Source organism: Astyanax mexicanus, chromosome 16 (assembly GCF_023375975.1).
Source record: "Astyanax mexicanus isolate ESR-SI-001 chromosome 16, AstMex3_surface, whole genome shotgun sequence".
NCBI classification, from domain to species: domain Eukaryota; kingdom Metazoa; phylum Chordata; class Actinopteri; order Characiformes; family Acestrorhamphidae; genus Astyanax; species Astyanax mexicanus.
Window position 1 is genome coordinate 28621653 of NC_064423.1, and position 22420 is coordinate 28644072.

The window sequence follows — 22420 nt, forward strand, 5'->3', positions numbered from 1 at the left end:
AGGATTAAAATAGATTTGGACCTTATTCTGGGTCTCACTGTCTTATACATTTAGCTATTTTTTGTTAAGATTATTAAACAGACATAGGCCTTTCCTTGTGGTCTGATGTCATTTTGCAGCTTCAGGGCCACTTTTTTTTAATTTTGCATCAAAGGGAGATCATTATCTCACACACACACTATAATAAAATGTACCATGTGAACCACAAGACCTGGAGATAGGAAAGCATGTGAGTGGAGCGAAAAAAAAAAACAACACAAATAGACGTATTATTTATTAGTCAGCAGATCTGCAATCTAGTCTACAATATACAACAGCAGCAGCAGCCTATTCTGTAGCTTAGCTGGCTTGCTATTTTACCCCCTCCCTCTCAAGGCTCCACAACCCATTCTTAACACTGAAACATGTGCCTCCTCCAAATAAGGCAATGGGCGGTCCTGAATTTGAGAGCCCAAATGAGCTGATTGGATGGCGGTACTGACATGACGTTTTTTTCTAACCGCAGGCTGCCTCTGATTGGTCGAAGCGACTTGGTCCGATTTTGGCTCATTTTAATCAGCATACGAGGGAGGAGGGGGAAGAAGCGGTCAGATAAACCGGGAGGTTGGAGTAGGTAGGGGCTGTGTTTTGGAGGTGTACAGCGGACACCGGCTGGAGGAAGAATGCTTGAAAACAAGAGAGAGAGATTAAAGACGTTTTTAAGGAAAATCGACGAAAAGGCGATCTTCAGAATAAAGCATTTAATGAAGGAGAGGTGAGTAAAGCTAACCGGCTAACAGCGCTAACCTAGTTTAACGGAATTATCCGGGGACCGGCGGACGATCTCATCATTGATTCACTTCCGCTGCACATTTTAACTCATTTTAACTCTTTAAACGCTTTTTAATTCAAATTGTTGTAGTTTTAGCGACGTAAAGCTTAACAAAGTGCGTAAGTTGGAAATGGCTGGTTTTATTTTGTGTTTTAGGAGCGTAATTACAAAGGAAGGCATCTCATTTTCCGTTATAGCTTAGCTAACCGCTACTCACCCATCACAAACAGTAGCCTAGCCAAATTAGGATTAGCTAAATTTTAATACCCAGTGCTTGAATGTAAATATCACGGTTATAGAGTGTATATCATGAAATGTATTATCTATTTCATTGTAACTTAATTGTGGTGAGATTGGAACGGATCTTGCTAACGTGAATGTCTTGGCCTGATTTAGGCTGCGACTAAAACCCTATTATACTGTGTGTTCTATACTTTAATATAATACTGTAGCTATTATAGCATGTATTTGGTAACTAATAATATGTTATTAAATATACTAACTAGCTACTGATGGCTAGTTGTGAATTTGACATGGGCTTTTATGTAGTAGTATGTAGCGTAATGATAAAGGGAGTTGAGATGCTGATGATGTCATGGTTTTGAGAAAGCTAGGAGTAGTAGCTAGCAGGATTTCACTGGAAAGGAAGGAAGCTAATTTGTTGATGTTGCACAATTGCTATTAATGTCAATTGTACAATTGCATCTATAATATACTGTAATGTTGTATTGCTAGTTAGCTAGGATAAGGATCAGGGTAAGCTGGATTTAAATGGCTAGTAACTTAGCTATTAAATAGGAGTGTAATAATTACTAGCTATTTTAAAGGGCTTATTATATATGTTTTTATCTAAAAATACTGTAGTTAATATTTTTTTGTAATGAGCACTGACTTTTGCTGTGTATTCAGAGTTTTTGTGCACTTATCTTTTTACAATTGTTAATAATAAGAACAGAATCAGTATAGTTATTGCCTGTAACATTGGCTAACTTGTTTATCTGTTACAGCAAAAGCAGGGTAAGCTAGTTTTAAATACTGTAGGTAGAAGTGTAGATATAACAGCTATAAAGGGCATATAACAATATATATATATATATATATATATATTTTTCTTAAAGTAGTGTAATATCTTGTTGTGATGAAATTGAAATATAGATTTTTTTATGGAGTGTTGGATTGATTTAGGATGCATCCAAAATGTATACTTTTTATATGGTAAGTTGCTCTAAAAACGTTATTCATAGAGTTTTTGGGGATTTAAAGCCACTAAGTTACATTAGGGTTGTGGTTACAAATAAATGTAGGTGTATTACAGGTTACAAATGTATTGATATAGGTCAAATTGGAAAATGTAGGCTATTCTTTAATTGTGGTGAGTTGTAGTATTTATTGTGTTTATTATGGTCTGTTTAATTCCTTCTTGGCTCAGATTGCGGATGTAATCTGTCACCTGGGTACTTAAGGGACTACTTTAAGGCTTGGCACATTCCCTTTCTTATTTTATGCTGCAGCTCACGGGTGGTTAAAAAAATAGTGGAAGATAATGTAGATCATGATTAAAAATAGGTGAGAAGCTAACTAAAAAGAGTTCAGTGCTGCTTGTTGAGGAGCCATTAATTTGAGCCCCCTCAAATTAAATTCATATGCATATAAATGTTTTTAGTTATCTGGTTAAGGATCCATATTTTAGAAATATGGCCATAATGGGAAGTCTTGCTAAGTCAGGCCATGAGTAGAGGCCATTTGGTTTGAGCCAAAGAATCACAAATCACCTAATTTAGTGATTAAAGGTGTGAATTCCTTAGTCTGATCACACATCCCTGGAATGGAATTGGGCTCCCATTTGGTGTGACGGTTGTTTAAGTGTGAATGGGCTGTCCATTTAGCTATTCACACTGATGCACCAAGTTTTTTTCTATTGTCAGTTTAAAAAATGTCCACGTCCCCAATCAGCCTGTAATCTAATTACATCATGCGCTGGATTGCATTGCATAATTAATTAATACCTTGCAAGTAGGTCAGATTGACAGGTATTCCTTCAGTTAAAGAGATGAGCTCACAGGTTATGTACAGTACTTGGGTTCTGCAGTGTTTGTTGTAGTTTAGGTTCTATTTTTGTCCCTTTTCTGCAGCTGGTATACCAGGTGCTGGTGTCTTTACTGCTTGTCTGAGCTCATGCGGATTCCAGATGGAGTCACATTACAAGCCCTAGTGCTTGGAAAAAGACGACAGACTTTACAATGACTGTATAGTGTAGTGATTTCTGTACTGTATCGCTAAATTAATATTTAAAAATATTTATTGTCATTTTTTAGGTAATTCATTTCGATTTTACTGTCTCTTGTGAAAATTATAAACCATGAAAAACTTTTCATATCTGTGTATATTTGCTGTATGTAATTTTCAAATTTCATTTTTCAAAAAATGTTGTGTTAATTCTACCTCATTTGCAGTTTTTATGCACAATTTACTGCCTATGAGTATTATTACATGGCTATTATCATCACCTCAAACCAGTTCAGATAGACCAGTTATTAATCTTAAAACCTATAATTATGAGGTAAATACTATGAAAGTAAAACATAAATAACCCAGTTGCAAGTATGTGCCATATGCTGTTAGGTTTGGGTTGGGTTTTCACACAACTACAAGGTGAGAACTGCACCAAACTAAGGCTATACGTTGGTTTGGATTGCTATCTGTCAGAGGTTTGATGTGGTACAGCCTGGTCAATGCCCAAAAGATGCATCCAGGTGGAAAGGAACAAATATTATTGTGTATATGATTTGTTACAGCAGCTTTTGATGTTTGTAGCTCTGTGAAATCATGTAGCAAAATAACTGTAAAGCATGTAGTCACATCAGGGTGAGTGTTTCTCAAGAGTGTGCTAACGATTTCTGCCCGGGGTGTGGAACTCCAAGATGAGCAAAAGTTCAAGAAGCTTTTTTTTTGTGTAATCTATATACAGTGCAGGATAAAGCATACTAAAATCACTGAAACAGTAAACTACACATTTAAAACTCTTATAGTTTCGTTTTCTTTCATCACACTGTGCTGGAGTTTCTGGGAACTGTGAAACCACATACCAGAAAACCATATCCTTGTTTTTGTGCTGGGTGACATTTTGTGTGAATTTCTTCTTATTAGTTTTTGTTTCGGCTGCATTGACAAATAAGAGATGCTTGTGATTGTTTTGAAATGACAGTTAAAAAACAAAACTGGATTTTTTTTGCTGGTTTTGTTGATTCTTGTTGCAATAAAGTTAATTTCATTTAGTATTTCTGGCATTTTTTTTGATACTGTGCCTTTAACAATTATTGGTATATGGAAGTGATCTCTGTTTCACATTTGGCTGCTCTATATGTTGCTTTATTTAAGTATAGCTTCAATAAGTAAGGATAAACTGCTTTAGTCTGAAAATGTGTAAATTCTTTGTCTTTTTTATGAATTTAAAACTATGTCAAACTATACTTTAAGTCCTGTAAATTGATGGGTGGGGCTTTCATGGTTCGCATCATTGAGCTGTGGGTGGCCATGACCCTGTGGCAGGTTTACAGGTTGTCCATCTTTGAAACATTTTTGGAAGGTAATAGCCACTGCATACTAGCAACATTAGCAACCTGCTGGATTTTTGGAGATGTTCTGAGGTAGTTTTAATGATATGGCTGATGGGTGTATGTATTTTCCAACAGCTGGTTTTGACTAATACGTGTGTTTTTCCGTGGTTGTTTTTGTGTTTAGAACATGCCCTGGGAATCATGTGAGACTCAGGTGGGAATTCCAGGCAGCACATTGTTGACCCTATCAGGCAGTGTGAAGAAAGCCCCCCTCTGTGCAGACAGTCAGTCGGCGGAAGCCGGTGTGATGCATCGCGCCACATGACTTGCACAAACGTCCCTTTAGCGAAGGGGCAGGACCTCTGTCACAAGTGGCACATTGTTGTTTGGCCTCAGCGATTGGTGTTTGGTCTGAACTGACCACTTTCCTGCCTTACAGCTCCGCCCACTACATCCGCCCTGAATGAGCCAAGTAGCTAATTTTTCTTTAGAACATTAAGTGGGTTTATGAGCAATAGTGTAGAAGAACCACATTTGAGTACCTGAGAAACAATGGTTCAGCCAAGGTGGCTCATTTTTCCCTATAACCCTTAAGTACTGTTCAGATTAATGATGCTATGGAAAGTTTTGTACCAGTCTAATTGTTCTTCATAGAAGCCTTTTTTTTATTATGTGAGTGTACATTAGTTGATAGGTTCTTTCCACTTGTGCATATCTTTTCTACCAATCAAAATAGGTTGTTCTGTGGCATCACTCAAATAATATTGTGGCACCTTTTATATTTAAAAGTATATTAGTAAAGATGTTCCTTACTCCTGTGGAGCTCAAAGAACCTTTTGAGTACCTTTTAATTACTCTATATAAAACCAATGCAATCAAAATATTAGCAATTTAATGCTTAAATGTGTTGTTAAAATTTAAATTACATATTATTACCTAACTATAAATACATTTTTGCTAGAGTATGTAAAAACTAGTTTAGTAAGCAAGTAAAAAACAAGCATTTACCTGAGGAAACTATTTTTTTGTATTCATAAAAGAACGGTTGTTTCTCAGTTTACTTTATGGCCTTCATTCACCTTCAGTAGCATGAATACAGACCTGTCTTTATTAAAAGAAGTCCAGGCTATGCTTTCCTCTGCAAATATCATAAACTCAAATGAAAATAAGGACTGTTTCAGTGACAGGCATGCTGAATATTGCTCTGGTTTGCTGTTTTTTGTCTTGATTTTACTGCTTGCTCCGGTCACAACTCATTCAACATTCATATTCACCTGCAAAGCAGGAGACTGGCTCAACCTCTGAGCTCTTTATGCCACCTCCTCACTTACAGATCCCAGGAAAGATCAAGCGTTTCTTAAACCGGATCAGGCAGAGATGTACCCTTCACATATTCCGTCCTAACTGCAGAACATGATCTCTTATTAAACACTCTAGGTCTAAACTAAATGCTGCCACACCAATGTTCCTCAGGGTCCTGTTTTGTGGTCCTGGCAGTAAGAGCCATCAAGGATCAGGGTGTAAATACTCTCTCCGGAAGACCGCTCCTCATTATGTAATTCTGGAATTGGATCTGTTGTTGATGAAATGATCTCTATGCCAGTCTGTCTTCATTACGGTACATGCTGTCTTAGTGCAGGGTAATGGACACAGCCTATGAGAGAACATGATTACAATATGCAGCACTACACTCTTAAAAACAGAACTGAAAGACTCAACTTGAAGGTGCAGCTGTGGGGAAATTGGTGTAGATATGGTACATTCTGTATAGGTCTTTTTACCTTTGCAAATGTTCCTTACACTGACACACACATCCTGGCTCTTCTGTAGCATTGCACCATATTTGGCTCTTTTATGGCACGTAGGCCCTGTGACGATAACTGTGTTGCTTAATGCATCAAGTTAACTTTTTACTTTATTTTATACCAGAAAAAATATGAAGTAATAAATTATATCAGTGTTATTTTAAGACCAAATTATTTAACTAATTTTTTGGTGATATAATAAACAGAATAATGCAATTACAGCCATTTAAAGAAGTGGATTTTTAAACAATGCAAGTTTTAAGTCATGTTTTACAGGGGTACATCAAAAATTCACTGAAAAAAATCAAAAATTCAACTGAAATGTGTAACGCTAAATTATTCAGCCAAAAATGCAAAAAAAAAAAAAAACACTAGTTACTAGCTCTAATATAAAAAAGAATCAGTATTGTGTTTTTTAAAGATTTGTTTTAGTTTTCAAAAATATATAAATAATATATTTGTACATAATATATTTGTTTTGTTTCCAAAAATATATTTTCAAGTTCCAGTGTTTGAATATGCATTGCTCTTTGAAATGATACAATTGCATTATAATGTGAGATCATATATTATATTATCATTATAGCAGTGGCATAAATGGTCTTAAAATGACACTAATATCATTTATCACAGTTATTAATTGGTCAGTATATCATCCAAAAAATATTTTTATTGTGACCGTGTAGTGCAGGTATAAATATATATATATGTTCTTTTTGGGCACACATGCTAAAAAAATGTTTTTTTTAAGCAGCAGTCCATTTTATTGTTTTGATTTAATAAACCAAATACATTCTTTTATAACATCAGTTCAGAAAAGTGTCTTTCATTTTTGAGACCGCATGGTCACAGAAACGTGATCGTGCTTGTGGTATTGGTACTGGCTGGACTGGATTGTGCCAACAGTGGATTAGTCAATATGTCGCCCTTAAATGGTCTAGTTTTCCACCATTCCTCCAACACCCTCTAAATCCTCTACTCACATCTGTTGATGTGAAGCCGTGTGGGTAGCAGCCCTTTGGCCTGACTGGGACAGTCACGAGCTGACGTGCCTCCATTGAAGAAACGTGCGGTAATGGCAGGTTGACGTAACACCTAGTTTAAGAGGAGTAAGTGTCGTTAACTGGATGACTCAGTCTGCCCGTCAGCTGGACGTTAGGATCACATAGATAAGTAGGCTCTGGATCAATGGAGAAGCGACGGCCACTGTGGCCCACATTTTCAACCTTACTGGGATCACGAGAAGATTCTGTTAGAGCGTTCTTACAAGCTATATATACTAGCTGATTAAACAAGTACTTTTTTTGCAGCATTCCAGCTAAACATTTTTGGTTGCCAAATATTCAGTGCATCCTTTCATTAATCAATCAATACCTTCCAGCTTTCATGGCCCATTCTAAGTTCATCTTGCTTTCTTTCAAGACTCAACAAAGACTGAACCAATATCACAATACCCTTTGTAAGGGGTTCCTATTGTTCCACTTGTGTGTACTTTACATTCCCTGCCATTGCTTTGATGACATTTAAATAAGAAAGAGCAATGCTACTGCTTTACTTTCCACCTCCCACAGATCCTTACACAGACTGCTTGTTTCCAAGGAAACACCAGCGGGGCAGTGCAAGACGGTGGAGATCTTTTCTCTCTCGTTATTCTCTTCTTTGGCTCACTTGGTGCTCACCGTTCAAACGCCACAGCTTTGTTTGTGTGCGAGCAACCGCTGTAAAAAGAGACCTTTAGACCCGGCAGAGTTCCTGCTGGCTGGTAAGAGGTCGAGCCATTCCTTGAGTCTAGAGAAGCAAGAGAAGTCGTGAGCTCTGTCCGTCATGGAGAACGAGAAGATCTCCAGCCCCGTGGAGACAGCAGATGCTGTGGCGGACGAGGAAGTGGAGAGGTAGGGGAGTGCTTTTTTGGTGTGGCTGTTCGTTTGCTTTTCACAAGTAGTCGTGTTGGTTTTTCACAGGGACTAGGAAGCAGTAACAGCTGTTACATGCCAGGTGTTGCAAGTCCTGACTCAATAGTGTGGTTTTGGAGTAGCTGTGTTTCATAGGACCCAAGCTTTTTACCTTTGAACTAGATTATAAAAGTTCTTTAGTAGTAAAAAGTAAGAGCATGTGTTTTTCTAAGAATATAAAATATATACAAAGTATATTATCAAGGAAAAAAAGTGTTTACTCTGCTCCCAACCTACCTGATCCAACGAATTACTCAAATAAACAACAAGTTTAGGACTGAACAATATGGCAAAAATATACATCTTGTATATATATATATATATATATATATATATATATATATATATATATTTGCATTTTGGTCAATACGACACATAGCACTATAGTACATAGTGCGTAGTACAGTGACCCAGTTTGCATGTCATTTAATTCACCAGTTTTGTTTCAGACTCTCTGTAATGACATGTACAGTTGGGTCAGTGTTCTTTAAGCACTGGTGAAATCCTTGAAATGCTTAATACAAAAAAAGAAGATATATTTTTTATCCTGCGTAAGGCTATAAAGCATGTTTGCTTGTCCAAAGAAGTGAGCTTTTGAGTGCTTTTTTTTTCAATATATTCTGAAGCATCGGTTCTAATCCTGGTCCATTTTGGTGTTTACTCTGCTCCCAACAAACCTGATCCAGCCAGTTAGCTAAATAACAAACCTTCCTGGATTAACAGTGGTGTTAGAACAGGAAATCACTAAACTGTGTTGAAAAGTAGGTCTTCCAGGACTAGGGTTGGGTAAGAATCCCTGTTCTCAAATATCTTCTCGATGTGTATCTTTTGCGTACTGTCTGCATTTGAAACTTTCTGTTTCTCAGATCTACAAAAAAAGCTGACCTCTTCTGTTTCTAGGACACTGTAAATGTGCAAAGTGTGATGAAAGTTCAAGGCCTTCCATATAAAACGCTAATTTATGATGGACTTCCTTGTTTGTGCATTCACCTGCAATCAATCCCCTTTGACTCAGTCCAGGCTTGACTTGCTTGTTGCATAGGTTTTTTTTATTGGGTCATCCAGGTAAATCTTTTGCAAGTTTGCTTGTTTTGCAGTCTCGGCCTTGGTCAGTAGATTAATAATCCAGCTTTTATTGTTAACATGTTGGACTCTAATCCCAATTATGAAACAACAAGGGTGCTTACGAGCATTGTTCAGTTTTTAAATGGCTCAGAGTTCAGCGAAGGCCTTGCTGTGGAAAAGGAGCCTGGCAGATCAAGGCAAGGATTTTCTGGGTGCTTCTCTGGGTGATTAATTACTTCCTACGCTGTGCTAGAACGGGATGTGATGGCGAAAGTGTGAAAAGTACTGCAGTCCGTCAATAACATTCCTTGCACAAGTAGAGGCATTGTTTATTCCTTGTTTTGTGGCATTTTATTATACACAGTAAGCCTGAAGATTTTATTTAGGTTTATTTGTCTAAATTGTAACAATGGTGAAACCTCTTTTTGGTGATACGTAGAATCCTGTAGAACCATGTAGATGGTTCTCTAGTTGTCTTGCTTCTGTTTAATAGGTACGCATAAATCTGGTATTAGTATTACATTTCTGTCCGGATATCAACAATGTTATCTTAATCTAATATCTCATCCTTTAACTGAACATGATGCCCACACTGTTGGCTGCTTGCTACGTTGCTATGTTGGTATTCTAGGTCTTAAAAATCAGGTTCAAAATAACCTACAGATGTGATGCATGTCAAACAACGATAAAAAACTTGTCTAATCCTATCTAAAGAGATTGGTGTCTTCTGCCTGTCACCAACTCATCAATCAGTGAATATCCAGCTCAGAAAAACAGTTAAAATCTGATAACCTGCTCGAGCCCAATTGAGGCCGGTTGCTGTGTTTTGCTGACATGGTAATGTTTAATAATGTAACAATGGTATTGGATCCCACAAAGTTTGTGTATCTCTACTATTTATTATCATTGCCAACATTTTTTGGTACATTTTAAAGATTCAGATTTTAAATGGTGTACTGACAATATTACTAAATGAGGTCAAAACTTCTTACACATTCTCAGGATGTTTAATGCAGTCTTCTTGCTTGCCAGCTCAAGTACTGCTGATCAAAATCTGAATGAGGTCAGTTTGAGTGCCATTTGATAACCATTTGGTGCTTTTTTCATGCAGTATAATATTACATCAGATGATTTTCATGAGATGAGCTTCAGGGCTTTTATTGTTTTTTGTTCTATTTTATTTTTAAGCAAAGTGTAAAAGGGCTTGAACTTTCTTAGTAACATGAAGCCATTTTGACAGTGTGCCATCACGTTTCTGGTTAACAGTCAGTTTTCTGATGTGGTCATGCTATTTGTTCCTTCTGGTAACCACAACAACAGACTTTCACTCTCACTTCTGATAAAGTCAAGATACTAAACCTCTCAATAGAACAGAACTTTCTGCTAAGATGATTTGGTCTTTTTTTGAGGAGCACACCGTGTTAGCAGTACGTACAGTACATTAAGTGCATGCTGTCCGGTACAGTAATGAAATATGCATTTGTGTGATTACTTTCTGCTTTCCGGAATGTATTTCAGAGAAAACATTCATGGCCTGATCTCACGCTCATTTGAATGCGCCAATGGAAGTGGAGTAATCTGATCCCTGCTTCTCCATAGACAGCACCACCATTTGAATAAGGGATCATATAACAGCCATAGAGGAAAGGAAACTTTTACACCAAGAATGATGTTGAAAAAAAAGTTTTGGAAAAATAAAAATACCCAGAAATTTTTGGTAGTCATGGAAATTTGCCTTCTACAAATGTGTTTCCATTTTTCGAGTGAGAAAAGCTATTTGGAGATAAAAAAATACATTAGCTCAGAGTTAGTTCAGTAATATAGACTTACACCATGGAGCTCTCAGGATCTGACACACATTTTATTATTAAAGATAGTGTCTATATGCTTAAAGAAATGTTTTTTATCATTATAGTTTAAGTTGATTTTTGGGTTTATTGTCCATGTCTGCACTGATGTTTTAAATATTATATGGTCATGGTTTATAATTTGCCTTGAAGAAATGAAAAAGTCCTGAAAAATCATGCAAACCCATTGGTTAAAAAGTGTATGAACCATGATATATGTATATGTATGTGTACATTTATTTACTTATTTTTTATTTTAGATTTTTTTTCTTTGTGTCAGTTTCATGAGGTTCAGCACATAGCCTAACTGAACCATAGTCAACTAATGAGTTGCTCACCCACCATTTCATCCCACCTGAGGCCAAGACCTACTTTTCTTGTGTCTTTTCGTCAGTCATGAAAGCAGCTGTGGGCAGCCTCATTTGGCTATAGGGCTTTACTAAAGACTAGCCTAAGGCTCACAGTCCACCCTCTGAAGTAGGACACAAGTACAGCAATTTATCCAAATAATGATTCATCAGAATCACACTTAATGATGACACTAGCACCTTCTTTGTTCTTACTAAAGTCTTACGCAGAGATATTCCACGTCAGTGGAGGAAGGGTGACGCTAGCCTTGCAGTCTGCTGTGGCTGGACTCGGCCCAGGCGCCCACACAGTTAAATAACAGACTATGGCTGTGGCCATCAGCTGGAGGAGGGAAAGAAAAAAGAAAAAAGCTCCTATTTAACTTTACGTGAAAATGTAACTTCTTTAGAGTAGAAATGTAGTGAAATTAATTAAATGCAAATATTTTAAGGCATATTTTACTGCATCACCTGCAGAGTTTCCTTTTTAGGAGTTGAAATAAAAACATGCCACATACATTACTGTACACATACATATAACAAATCTGTGTTGCTCCTTTGGATGAGGTGTGATTTCAGCTGCAGTCCAGTGGTAGATCATGGTAGATTTATGGGTTAATGATGTCAACACAGACAGTCCATTCCACGCTCTCACTGTCTTCCACAAGGCAGCAGGAAGAGGATGCACAGGAAGTGAATTTTCACTCCTTCTCTCTCTCTGTCTTGCTCTCTCTCTCATTTTTCTCCTCAGGCGGTTCTGAGGGTTGAGCAGGTCTGTCATTAGTCAGAGTCCTCCCAGAAGCACAGATATAACCATCAGTCTGTCTGTACTCTTTACACTGATTTCCCCAGTGCTGTATACATTCTGTGAATGGGAAATAATTGAGCATGAAAGATTATAGTATACTTTATACAATTCTTAAACCTCCTCATGTGCTGCAGGTCAAATTGATCTGTTTCAAATTAAATAACTCAGGGAACATATATTTTTAATCATTTTTAGAGCATGAATCTTGAACTAACCTTACACATTAACCTAATGTTAATGCTTATGGAGACTATAAATTATCTTTTTATCTGCTTTGGGATTGTTAAACATGATAAAACACAGGTCAGTGACCTGGGAATATCACTTTTCTTTCCTACAGTTCAGCATTACAGGAGGATTAAATTGTCTAAAGCTAAAGAGTTCCTTATAAAATAGAAGAATAGTTGAAATTGTGTTTTTAGCACCGTTTTTTTTTTTAAACTTTAAAAATTGAGATGAAATTAAATACTCTGAAGATAATTAATACTCCCGGACTAATTAATTTACTGCTTACTTATGCCAAAATCAATTTGTAGACTTAACAGCAGAATTTATTAAAGGTAAACAGTGTGTTAGCAGTGCACATTGTAGTAAATAGATTTCATTGCTGTATATATATAATGTGGTTTCTATTGTACTTAAGTATTGTTGCAGTAGAATTCTTATAGTTTATATGCATTTAGCTTGAACAACATTAAGTATATTATACTTTATATTCAATTATCTTTCAAAAAAATAACTTATTAATCCTCTTATATTTTTATTTAGACTACGATGTAACTTTTACTAAGTAAAATGTTTTAGCCATTGAATTAAGTAATTGTAAATAAAAGTGAGCTCAGGTGCTGTATACTAAACTGTCTTTTAATACAAGAAAAAAAATCTTTATATACCATTATTAATTTATTTTTATTATATTTTTAAATATTTGAACAGTACTGAAACTGATGAAACTGAGAGCTTTTCACGCTCCTTCTCATAACATTATTTGAGATCCTGTAAATGTCAATCTTCCTAGTTATAGGAAATGTAGGAGGGCTGGCTGGGCGGGGCTGATTTGAGCAAGCCCTCACCTGTGTGCTTGCGCACGGCGTATTGTGTGCATTTGTTAGAGGCATTCCAATACATCACACCACACAACGTCACACCTTTTTCGGAAACAGGGCCCACCTCTTTCAAGAATCTGTGCGGTGAAGAAACCGCTTTCACTCTGCGGCGCAAGGGGAAGATTGACACAAGCTTTTCGGAGAGGGGTTATTTTTCACTTTTATCCCCTAATAACATTTTTCTGGACCTGGCCGGAACTTGTTTTGTTGTTCTGAGGATGTTATGAAAGCTGTGGCTGTGAATTATTGGAGCGCGAGTGATGGCGTGAAGCCAGCTGCTTTGTTTGTTTGATTGTTTGTTACTCTGTGAAGGATTAAGCAACGTGCTATGAATAGATCTCTGAGTTTGAGATTATCCAGGAGATTTGAGAATCATGTGTACAGGTAAGAAGTTAGTCCTAATTCTACACCTGTGGAGAGCAGCTTCTGGACTGGACTAGACTGGATTTTAATTGTGTTGATTATTACATGTTTTATTGTTTTAGATGTCCTCTTAAGTAGCCACGCTCCTTATCAGAGATCAGAACCTTGATATGTTGATATATAACCTTGATTCTGAGATAAGATAAAGCTTAAAGGAAGTTAAACAGGTAATAAAAGATCTGTAGGATAGGATGGAAGCTTTTCCAAGATAAGGTGCGGAACATTTTCAGTCATTCTGAGCTCATCTCTCACCTGACTGTGTGTCATCGAGAGAATAGGCCAAGATGGAACAGTTTGAATGACAGGAAAATAAGCATCAGTTATCTTTACCCATCTCTGGCTGATCTGTTCTGAGTGTGTGGGATTATGAAACAGTGTTCCAGTTACGGACAAGAATAGCAGGCATTGCTTGTGGTGGAAATTACTGTGACCTGTTGGAGCAGCTAAATGGATACCACCTCCAGGAGGAGTAGGAGTATAACAATAAACTGTATTGTATTGTTTAACCATAATAAACTCAATCTCACATTCAAACAAAAATATAATTCTGAAAAAATGCTCTTAGTTAGAACATTCTATGAGTTCTTAGAAATTATTTAATAGATATGGAAGCATTACTATTTACTGAGGCTATTACTCGAAAAAAAAAAAAACTTCCTTCACTAGGTGTAGAGCCCGTCTTTAAAGACTTAAAGTTAAAAAGATGTAAGGTTAAAGTTTTGCACCCATTAAAGAACTGGTTGTCACAACCATGAATGATACATGTTAACTTACTCAGAATCTGGTGCTGCTTTTAACAAACAAACTGTATTTCCTCTTTTTCGTTCTGTTAAAATACTGACCTGAATAATACAAGTATAATTGCACTTTGGAAACGAGAGCGAAAGATTGCATTGCTCACGGCTGGGTTGCTTTGCCTGTGGCGAAAATGCCATTAGCTTCATTTAGTGAAAACAGCAAATCGTGACCAAAGGGAATGTGAAAACTTGTCTTCTGATTGGTTGTTGCTGCTCTGCATGACTGTTAATTTGCATATAGTTGAGCGGAACTGAACCTGAAGTTATGCACTCTGAGACATTAGGTCTGATGAATAAAATGTGCCTCTCCTTTTTATGAACAGATGGATGGATTAAACAGTGCATGCAGCTGCTGTCTCTATAATTTACTATAAGACTGATTGTAAGACTGTTATACGACGTATGACTGACTGATGACTTGCCTCATCTCTGTTTCCAGCTATCAGCCAGAGACTGGGACCCTTCCTGCCAAAACGAAGAAGGGGAAGTCAATAAAGAAGAAGCTTGAGCCCAGGAAGGCCTTCAGCCTGGAGGAAGAGCAGCTGGAGCTCCAGCACCAGAGCAAGAGCTTGAGCAGGCCGGCCCTGCCAAGGTACAACCTCCATCCATTTCTCTTACTCAGAGACATTTATTTATTCATTTATATTCACTGTATTTTGAGATACAGTAACTTGTCCAGAAGCTATATGGTTGCTTCTGGTTGAATAAAAAACTTTTTTTTTCATTTCTTACTTTAGGTCTCTCACAATAGGAGGAGACAGGCCTCTGGAAAGAAATGACAGCATCAATTCAAACAGTGTAAGTTTTTGTGCTTTAATTTTAATGCTAAAATAAGAGCCTGGGTGTGCCTTAAGGAACTTAAGAGCTTTAAAGATTAATTTAGAACCTCAGTGCTCTTCTAATTTCACTTTCTTTTTTCTCCACAGAGCTTCATCAAGCACAACAAAACATTCCACAAACTCTTTCCCGACATCCCGGAGAGCGAAGACTTGCTACATGGTGAGAGATCATATAGATTAAAGAGCTACATCCCAATGCAGGGTTTACGCTTACCGCAGTAAATGCAATATCTTTTGTATTTAAATCTTTTACGTGGTTGTGTGTTATACAACGTTTACATTACCCGCCTCCTGAATGCATACTGTGGGCACTGTTTTGTTAATGTTGAGCAGATAATGTTGGAAGGAGTAGGATTGCCAGAAGGATTTTTTTTTTCTTCTTTTTTTTTATTTGTTTGCAGAGTTCGTACTGACCTTTCACTTAATTGCCCGAAGCTTTTAAACAATAGTGCAGGTAAAGCAGTGGCTGTGTAGTGGGGGCGGGGCAGCTGCAGCTGTCAGAGAGGCTGTAAAAATACTGCAGCGTCACACTGATCTTGGAAGCGCTGTGCTGTGTAAGGCTTTTGTAACCGAGTGTGTGTATGTGTGTGTGTGTGTGTCTTTCCAGCCTACATCTGTGCCCTGCAGAGAGAGGTGCCTTACCACGGCCGTCTCTACATCACGGAGAATAATGTGTGTTTTCACTCCTCTGTGCTCCTCAAGGCCACCAAGGTAATTAAAAAAAACCCTCAGCTGACCTTTGGGATCATAACACGCAAAGTCACGAGCAAAGACACAATCTTTGAGTCAAACAATAAAGCTGTTGACTGACTGAACTGAATCAGTAAAAGCCACTGATTGAATCACTTAGTAATTCAGCAGTAATTGATCGTATATAGGTATGATAGTATGAATTGTGTGTATCATGTATTAAATAACATGCAGTTGAATTAATAATTGAATTGGATGTGTTTCTCATAGGTGGTGATACCTGTATCTAATGTCCATGTATTGAAGAAGCAGAACACAGCCCTGCTGGTGCCAAACGCCCTGTCCATCCGCACTAGCGTGGGAGAGAAGGTGAGTCTCATTAATCTGTCTCACACTTAACACACACACACACACACACAGCTCTGAATACTCAGAGCACATTGTGATTTGATTATAAATCAGTCACATCCTAGTAATATAGAACAGCCAATATTATGATGTTAAGATGAACAGTCAGTATGCATAGTCATATGAGGATATTATGACTACCTTCTTGTTTCAACACTTAACTGCAGTGACGCTGGTGGCATGGTGGTGGTGTGTTAGTAAGTAGTAGTGCTGCAATGAATGATTATTTTGGTAGTCAACAAATCTGATAATTATTTTTTGGATTAGTCGATTCGTCGATTAGTCAATGATTATTTCTGTCCTCTGTCTCTTAAAAACATTAGAAACAGCTGAACATGAGATTTACATAAAAAGGCATTTAAAAGTCTAGATATTGTTTAAACAAGGAAAGTACTGATATTTAGTGAGTAATTATGTAAACTGTTGTGTTTCGACACTTTTGGAGACACAAACTAAGTTGAGTGTAAACTGTGTGTGGTCGCCATTTACCAGTACTGTTATTAATCAACAATTAGGTAATGAAATTTGTATTCAACAAATTTAAATAATATTGACTAATTGTTGCAGCCCTAGTTAGTAGTGTGTGTTGCACTTGTACAAGTGTATCAGATGCAGCAGTGCTGCTTGAGTTTTTAAACGTCTTACTGTCTCTGCTGGACTGAATACTCTACCCACTAGAAGTATCCAGCCAACAGCTGGATCCTGTGGGCAGCGTCCTGCTGTGGGCAGCGTCCTGCTGTGTGATGAATTACAGAGTAACCAACACAAAATGTGCAGCAACAGATGAGCTTCTGTACATTTCTGACAGTGAGTGAACAACTCACTGTTTAAAAACTCCAGCAGCACTGCTGTGTCATTGCCAGTTTCATTGCAATGTTGGGAATAAATTACCTACTACTCAAATATTACGACAGCACTGTGGTGGTCCTGTAGGGCCTTAGTATTTAAAGATGTCCTGCAAATTTTAATCGCTGAAATAATCAACAATGTGCATAAGCCTGAAGCTTCTGCAGACTACTGTAAATCTTGCAGCTCTTTTATTTAGCTAAAAAAAAGGAAAGAGTGTACAATGAAGCAGCCATGAAATTACTATGTCAGTCCCACAAATGCTTATAAATAGTGTTGTTTGAAATGAACCTTCAGTGAATGACTGTTATTATGTCACACAAGTGCTATGAAGGGCCTAGCTCCTAAACTGTGGCTGTGTTTCCGTTGCAGTATCTGTTTGTGTCTTTGCGGAACCGCGAGGGCTGCTACAAGCTGCTGCGCTCCATCTGCCCCCAGCTGGAGGCCAGCGCCAACAGTAGTCCGCTCTTCTCCTCTGCAGAGAACAGCTTCGATCACAGCAAGCTGGTGGTGAGTGTCTTTGCGTTCATATTGACTTTTCACTGATTTTATATGGTCATAAGGTCAAATATAAGGTCATACCGTACATTCTAGCAGGGGATTAACACCTATGTGTGTATTTGTGTGCAGAACTCAAGCCAGTCTAGCTTAACCGATGCCTATGAAGAGCTGGATGGAGCAGATTCTGGCCTCCTGCTTCAGCCCCCTCCTACCAGACTTAACAAAGGTGAGAAAAAAAAGGGAAAGGCATATGTCTTATATTTCTAAGCCTTGTGGTGTTAGAGTTGCTGAGGAATAGGGTGTTTTTGAATGCTTGAATAAAGAATATTTGTGTCTCACAGGTACACTGTTGAATGGAAGTCCTCCCACATTGAGGGTTCCTCACCGAGAACAAGATGAAAGTTCTACAGAGGAGTACTCAGGTACAACACGCACAAAATATATATAAATGCAGCTCTGAAAAAAATTAAGAGACCACTTCAGTTTCTAAATCAGTTTCTCTGATTTTGCTATTTATAGGTAAATGTTTGAGTAAAATAAAATTGTTGTTTTATTCTATAAACTAAGTACAACATTTCTCCCAAATTCCAAATAAAAATATTGTCATTTAGAGCATTTATTTGCAGAAAATAAGATGCAGAGCTTTCAGACCTCAAATAATGCAAAGAAAACACGTTCATATTCATAAAGCGTTAAAAAAGCAAAAATCAATATTTGGTGGAATAACATTGGTTTTTAATCACAGTTTCATGCATTTTGGCGTGTTCTCATGTTCTCCTCCACCAGTCTTACACACTGCTTTTGGATAACTTTATGCCACTGGTGCAAAAATTCAAGCAGTTCAGTTTGGTTTGATGACTTGTGATCATCCATCTTCCTCTTGATAATATTCCAGAGGTTTTCAATTATGTAAAATCAAAGAAACTCATCCTTTTTAAGTGCTTTCTTATTTTTTTTCCAGAGCTGTATATGTGCACATTAAAATTGCCTTATTATAGATCTTTGCAATAGCTCATATGAACTTTGTGTGTCTGTGTGTGTGTACAGGAGCGTCATGGGTGTGGAGCGTGACTGACAGGGCCAGATCTGTCCTCATTCAGAGAGAAGCCACCAACCTCAACACACTCCTGCTCATCTACTTAATGCTGTAAGTTTTACACACACACGCACACAAAACCATATATAAATGCACCATATATACCTTTCTGTAAATTATCTATTAGATTTAAATCTTAGTGATAATGTGCATGTACTGTATGTGTTTGTATAAAATCAAGCACCTGCTGTTGGAGCTGCAAAAGGAGGGGGGACCGCCTCCATATTAAGGCCTATGGATTTAGAATGGAATGCCTGGTCCTTTGTTCATATATTGTATGTGTGTGAGATTGTGTTGGAAACTTGTATATGCAGCTATGTAATATTAAACCTTGTTTGTGTTAACAGGGTGGTGCTGCTACTGTTGTCCTCTGGCTACATCGGCCTGCGCATTGTGGCTCTGGAGGAGCAGCTGACCTCTTTAGGAGCTCTGCCTGAATTCACTCTACATAGCGGGTAAGCTGCCATGTGGTTATTCATAAACACTCACTCATAAATGGAATAATATTCATTATTAGAATCAAAAATTTTCAAAGCTGATTTATGATGTATATTTGTGGATTGTGGATTTTGTGCTAGTGTGTTTTATTTATAATATTTCCAATAAAAGTACTTAAATAATTGTATTGAATCTAATCGCAGTGAAATTTGATATTAAGTGAAATCCTCTCTCGCCCTCTCTCACAGGTACAAAGACACATAACCAAGCAGATGAAAGGAGAGATGTGTTGTCTGATGACCCTGAGGAGGAAAGGTGGTTCCTGCCGATGTACCAAAAAAAACAAACAAAGATCATCAGCTCTGAAGTCTACATTTCAAAATATCTGAAATCCCAGTCGACCTCAAAGTGCTTTGAAAGGCAGGCCTGTTTAGTTGTGGGCTCTCACTGTTGTGTTCCAAGAAATAGATGAGAAACCAAAGGGCTCCAGTGTGAATCAGACCTCAGCGTGAGTCTGACTGCTGCTGTACTTTCACCCCGGCTGAACCAGCGGATGTGCGAACGCACGGAAGCGGACTGGGCTGGGCCGAACGGTTCTTCAGCTGCTGAACATCAGTGTACTCTGTTCCTTAAAGTAATGTATTCGTAATGGATTCCACTTCTACACCTTTCAAATTCTACAGTTCTTCTGCTCTGCCACTATTTCTTTCAATTTCTGCCATTCATCAAATATTATCACTCCTTCTGCCTAGATTTCCTTGATCAAGATCTTGATTAGCACAGCAATCACTTACGCTCCTCTCGCGAAGATGATTTTTCTCTCTCTTTTTCTTTTATTTCAAATCAAAGGGTTGCGGTATTACTCCTAGCTTTGGCGTGATTAAAAAAAATGAAGATATCTTTTTTATTTTTTTAATGATCATCGCTTGGTGGCAAACCCTTTATACTCTTTCTATTACTTGATGTATGCATCTATGCACAAAAAAGAATCTTACGATCAGGTTTTTGAGAAGAATTTTGTAGTTCTATTTTCTTTTGTTTAGTTTTTTTTTTATGTCTTTTATACTTTGGTCTTGTTCGGTCAAAGTAGTTGGACACGTTGAAGATGCCTATTTCTAATCAGACTTAGAACTATATAAAAAGAAAAACTATAATAACAGCTGCAAAAGAACTGATGATGTCTAATATACACCCAGAGACATTGAATCGGCTGTCTGTGCAGCCCTGCGACTGGGACATTTTCAGATTTAGTGCTTGCATGTCGGTACCAACCGGAAAAAGCAGGTCTATTGCGGAGGTACTGAAAGACCCCAAAGTAACATATGAACAAAGACACTTGAGTCACATTTCAATAACCGAACGGAAAAAAAAATGTCATGGTCCAAAATATGCATGGATAATTTGTTTTTGTGAGTGTTTGTGAGCGTGTACGGTCGTAATGGAGAATGTGTGTAAAACCGAGTGTCTTGTAATCCTGAAAGTGAATCAGTGCACTTTAATGTATGAAGGAGGGGTTGTCTGTTCCAGTGCTGAAGGGTTAAAGTCCAGAGGAGATTGGCTATAAGTCATATCTGTGCTTGAGTTGAGTTATTAGGTGCAGTAATTCTTAGTAGCTTATCTGATCTGGAGTCTAGACCTTCAGGACCAGAACTGATGGACCCCTGGATGAAGAAACTGTATGAAAAGAGTTTTACTGTCCAGTGAGGACATGAGGGCAGGTCTGAGGTACTGGCCTATTTAAGCTCTGCCCACAAATGTGTTTTTTTTTTTTTTTGTATAGAAAGTATTGCAAGCTTCACAGAATGCTGGCAGAAATCTTGTTGAATCTAACGAGAAACAGTTATAATAATTATAATTAAAATAATATTTATTTGAACAGATTTTGGACAACAAAAACGTTAAAGGTTTACATACTTGCTGACACATATAAATAGAGGCCTGCACTTGCTACAGGGGCAACGACACCTTACAGGATTGGGAAGCCATTCTTCAAAACCTTTGGCCATGTTGATGCTGCTGCTGAGTGCTGCACTGCCCCTAGATTTTTTTTGTGCATACCTTACAATGTGTGTGTATTGCATTCATTTCTAAAGGTGTGCACAACCAAACCCACCAAACGGTTGGATCATGTGTTGTACTACGAACTCGTACTTAACAGCAAGTATATCTCTAGCTTTTAGTTCACATTTTAGGGCGGGGCATGAGTAGGTCAACTGTTATTCATTTCTGGAGTATTAGATGGTGCTACAAAGCCTTTTTTACTCAGGGCTGAGAGTTTATGAGCATGATCTTCTAAAGCATCTCACAATGACACAAAAACCTGTGGACCTCACCTATTGCACATTGTACTTGTTGGGCCCTGCTACTTCACCCATTTCAGCTCAACTTGGGCTTGATTTTTTTATAAGCCACTAGACTGCACACAACTTGGCAGTACATGGTCCTAATTGTGGCCAGGGACCCTCTTTGAGATGCTTTCGGAGTTTGTGTTCTTGATTCTTGTGCTGCTCATTTTCTATTTCAAAAGTTTAAACGTTCAACGTTTGGGGCTCTTTACATGCATTGGTTTGCCAATATCTGTTCCTGTGTGTATCACCTGGGTAAAGATCTGTATTTGTATGTACCGAGTGAAGCAGTTGCATGCTGACGAACCCACCATTTCACATTCTTCAGCTCATTTCCTAAATAATTTCCTGATTCAAAAATGATGGAATTTATTTATTTTTTCTGGGTAATGTGAAAGTGCTCCATCAAGGCGTCTCCAAATAATAAAACATATATATATATATATCCTGTACTGTTTCACACAGAAACACTGAACTTAAGCAACGGAGCACCTTCTTCAGTTATATTCATAATCTTAATTCCCTCAAATAACCACAATGCAAGACTCCAAAAAAAAACACGGTGTATCATTTCTCTGTATTTTGCACTATTCAAGTGTTGTAAATAATATTTTGTATTGATTTTTTTTGTCTTTCAAAGAGTCCCCCTCAATCTATTTATTGTATTCTGTGTAATTCAAAGTGGTCTCTGTGAGACAGGCTTTGACCCTGAATAAATCAAATGATGGGGAGAAGTACA

General features: G+C 37.7%; 1 protein-coding gene across 3 annotated transcripts; it reads left to right on the plus strand.

Annotated features, from left to right (window-relative positions):
* Window positions 1-566: 566 nt before the first annotated feature.
* On the plus strand, window positions 567-22420 carry si:zfos-943e10.1 (GRAM domain-containing protein 2B). Of its 3 annotated transcripts, none has more exons than XM_022669874.2 (12): window positions 567-754; window positions 14958-15110; window positions 15256-15316; window positions 15445-15517; window positions 15965-16068; window positions 16318-16416; window positions 17674-17811; window positions 17932-18028; window positions 18144-18224; window positions 18850-18949; window positions 19246-19353; window positions 19585-22420. In XM_022669874.2, exons 1-12 carry the CDS (start codon window positions 663-665, stop codon window positions 19598-19600), a joined length of 1122 nt encoding a protein of 373 aa, XP_022525595.2. In that variant the 5' UTR covers window positions 567-662; the 3' UTR covers window positions 19601-22420. The 3 variants fall into 3 exon arrangements, with proteins under 3 accessions (XP_022525595.2, XP_007246235.2, XP_007246236.2); XM_007246173.4 differs by lacking the exon at window positions 567-754 and adding an exon at window positions 7855-8065; XM_007246174.4 differs by lacking the exon at window positions 567-754 and adding an exon at window positions 13369-13682.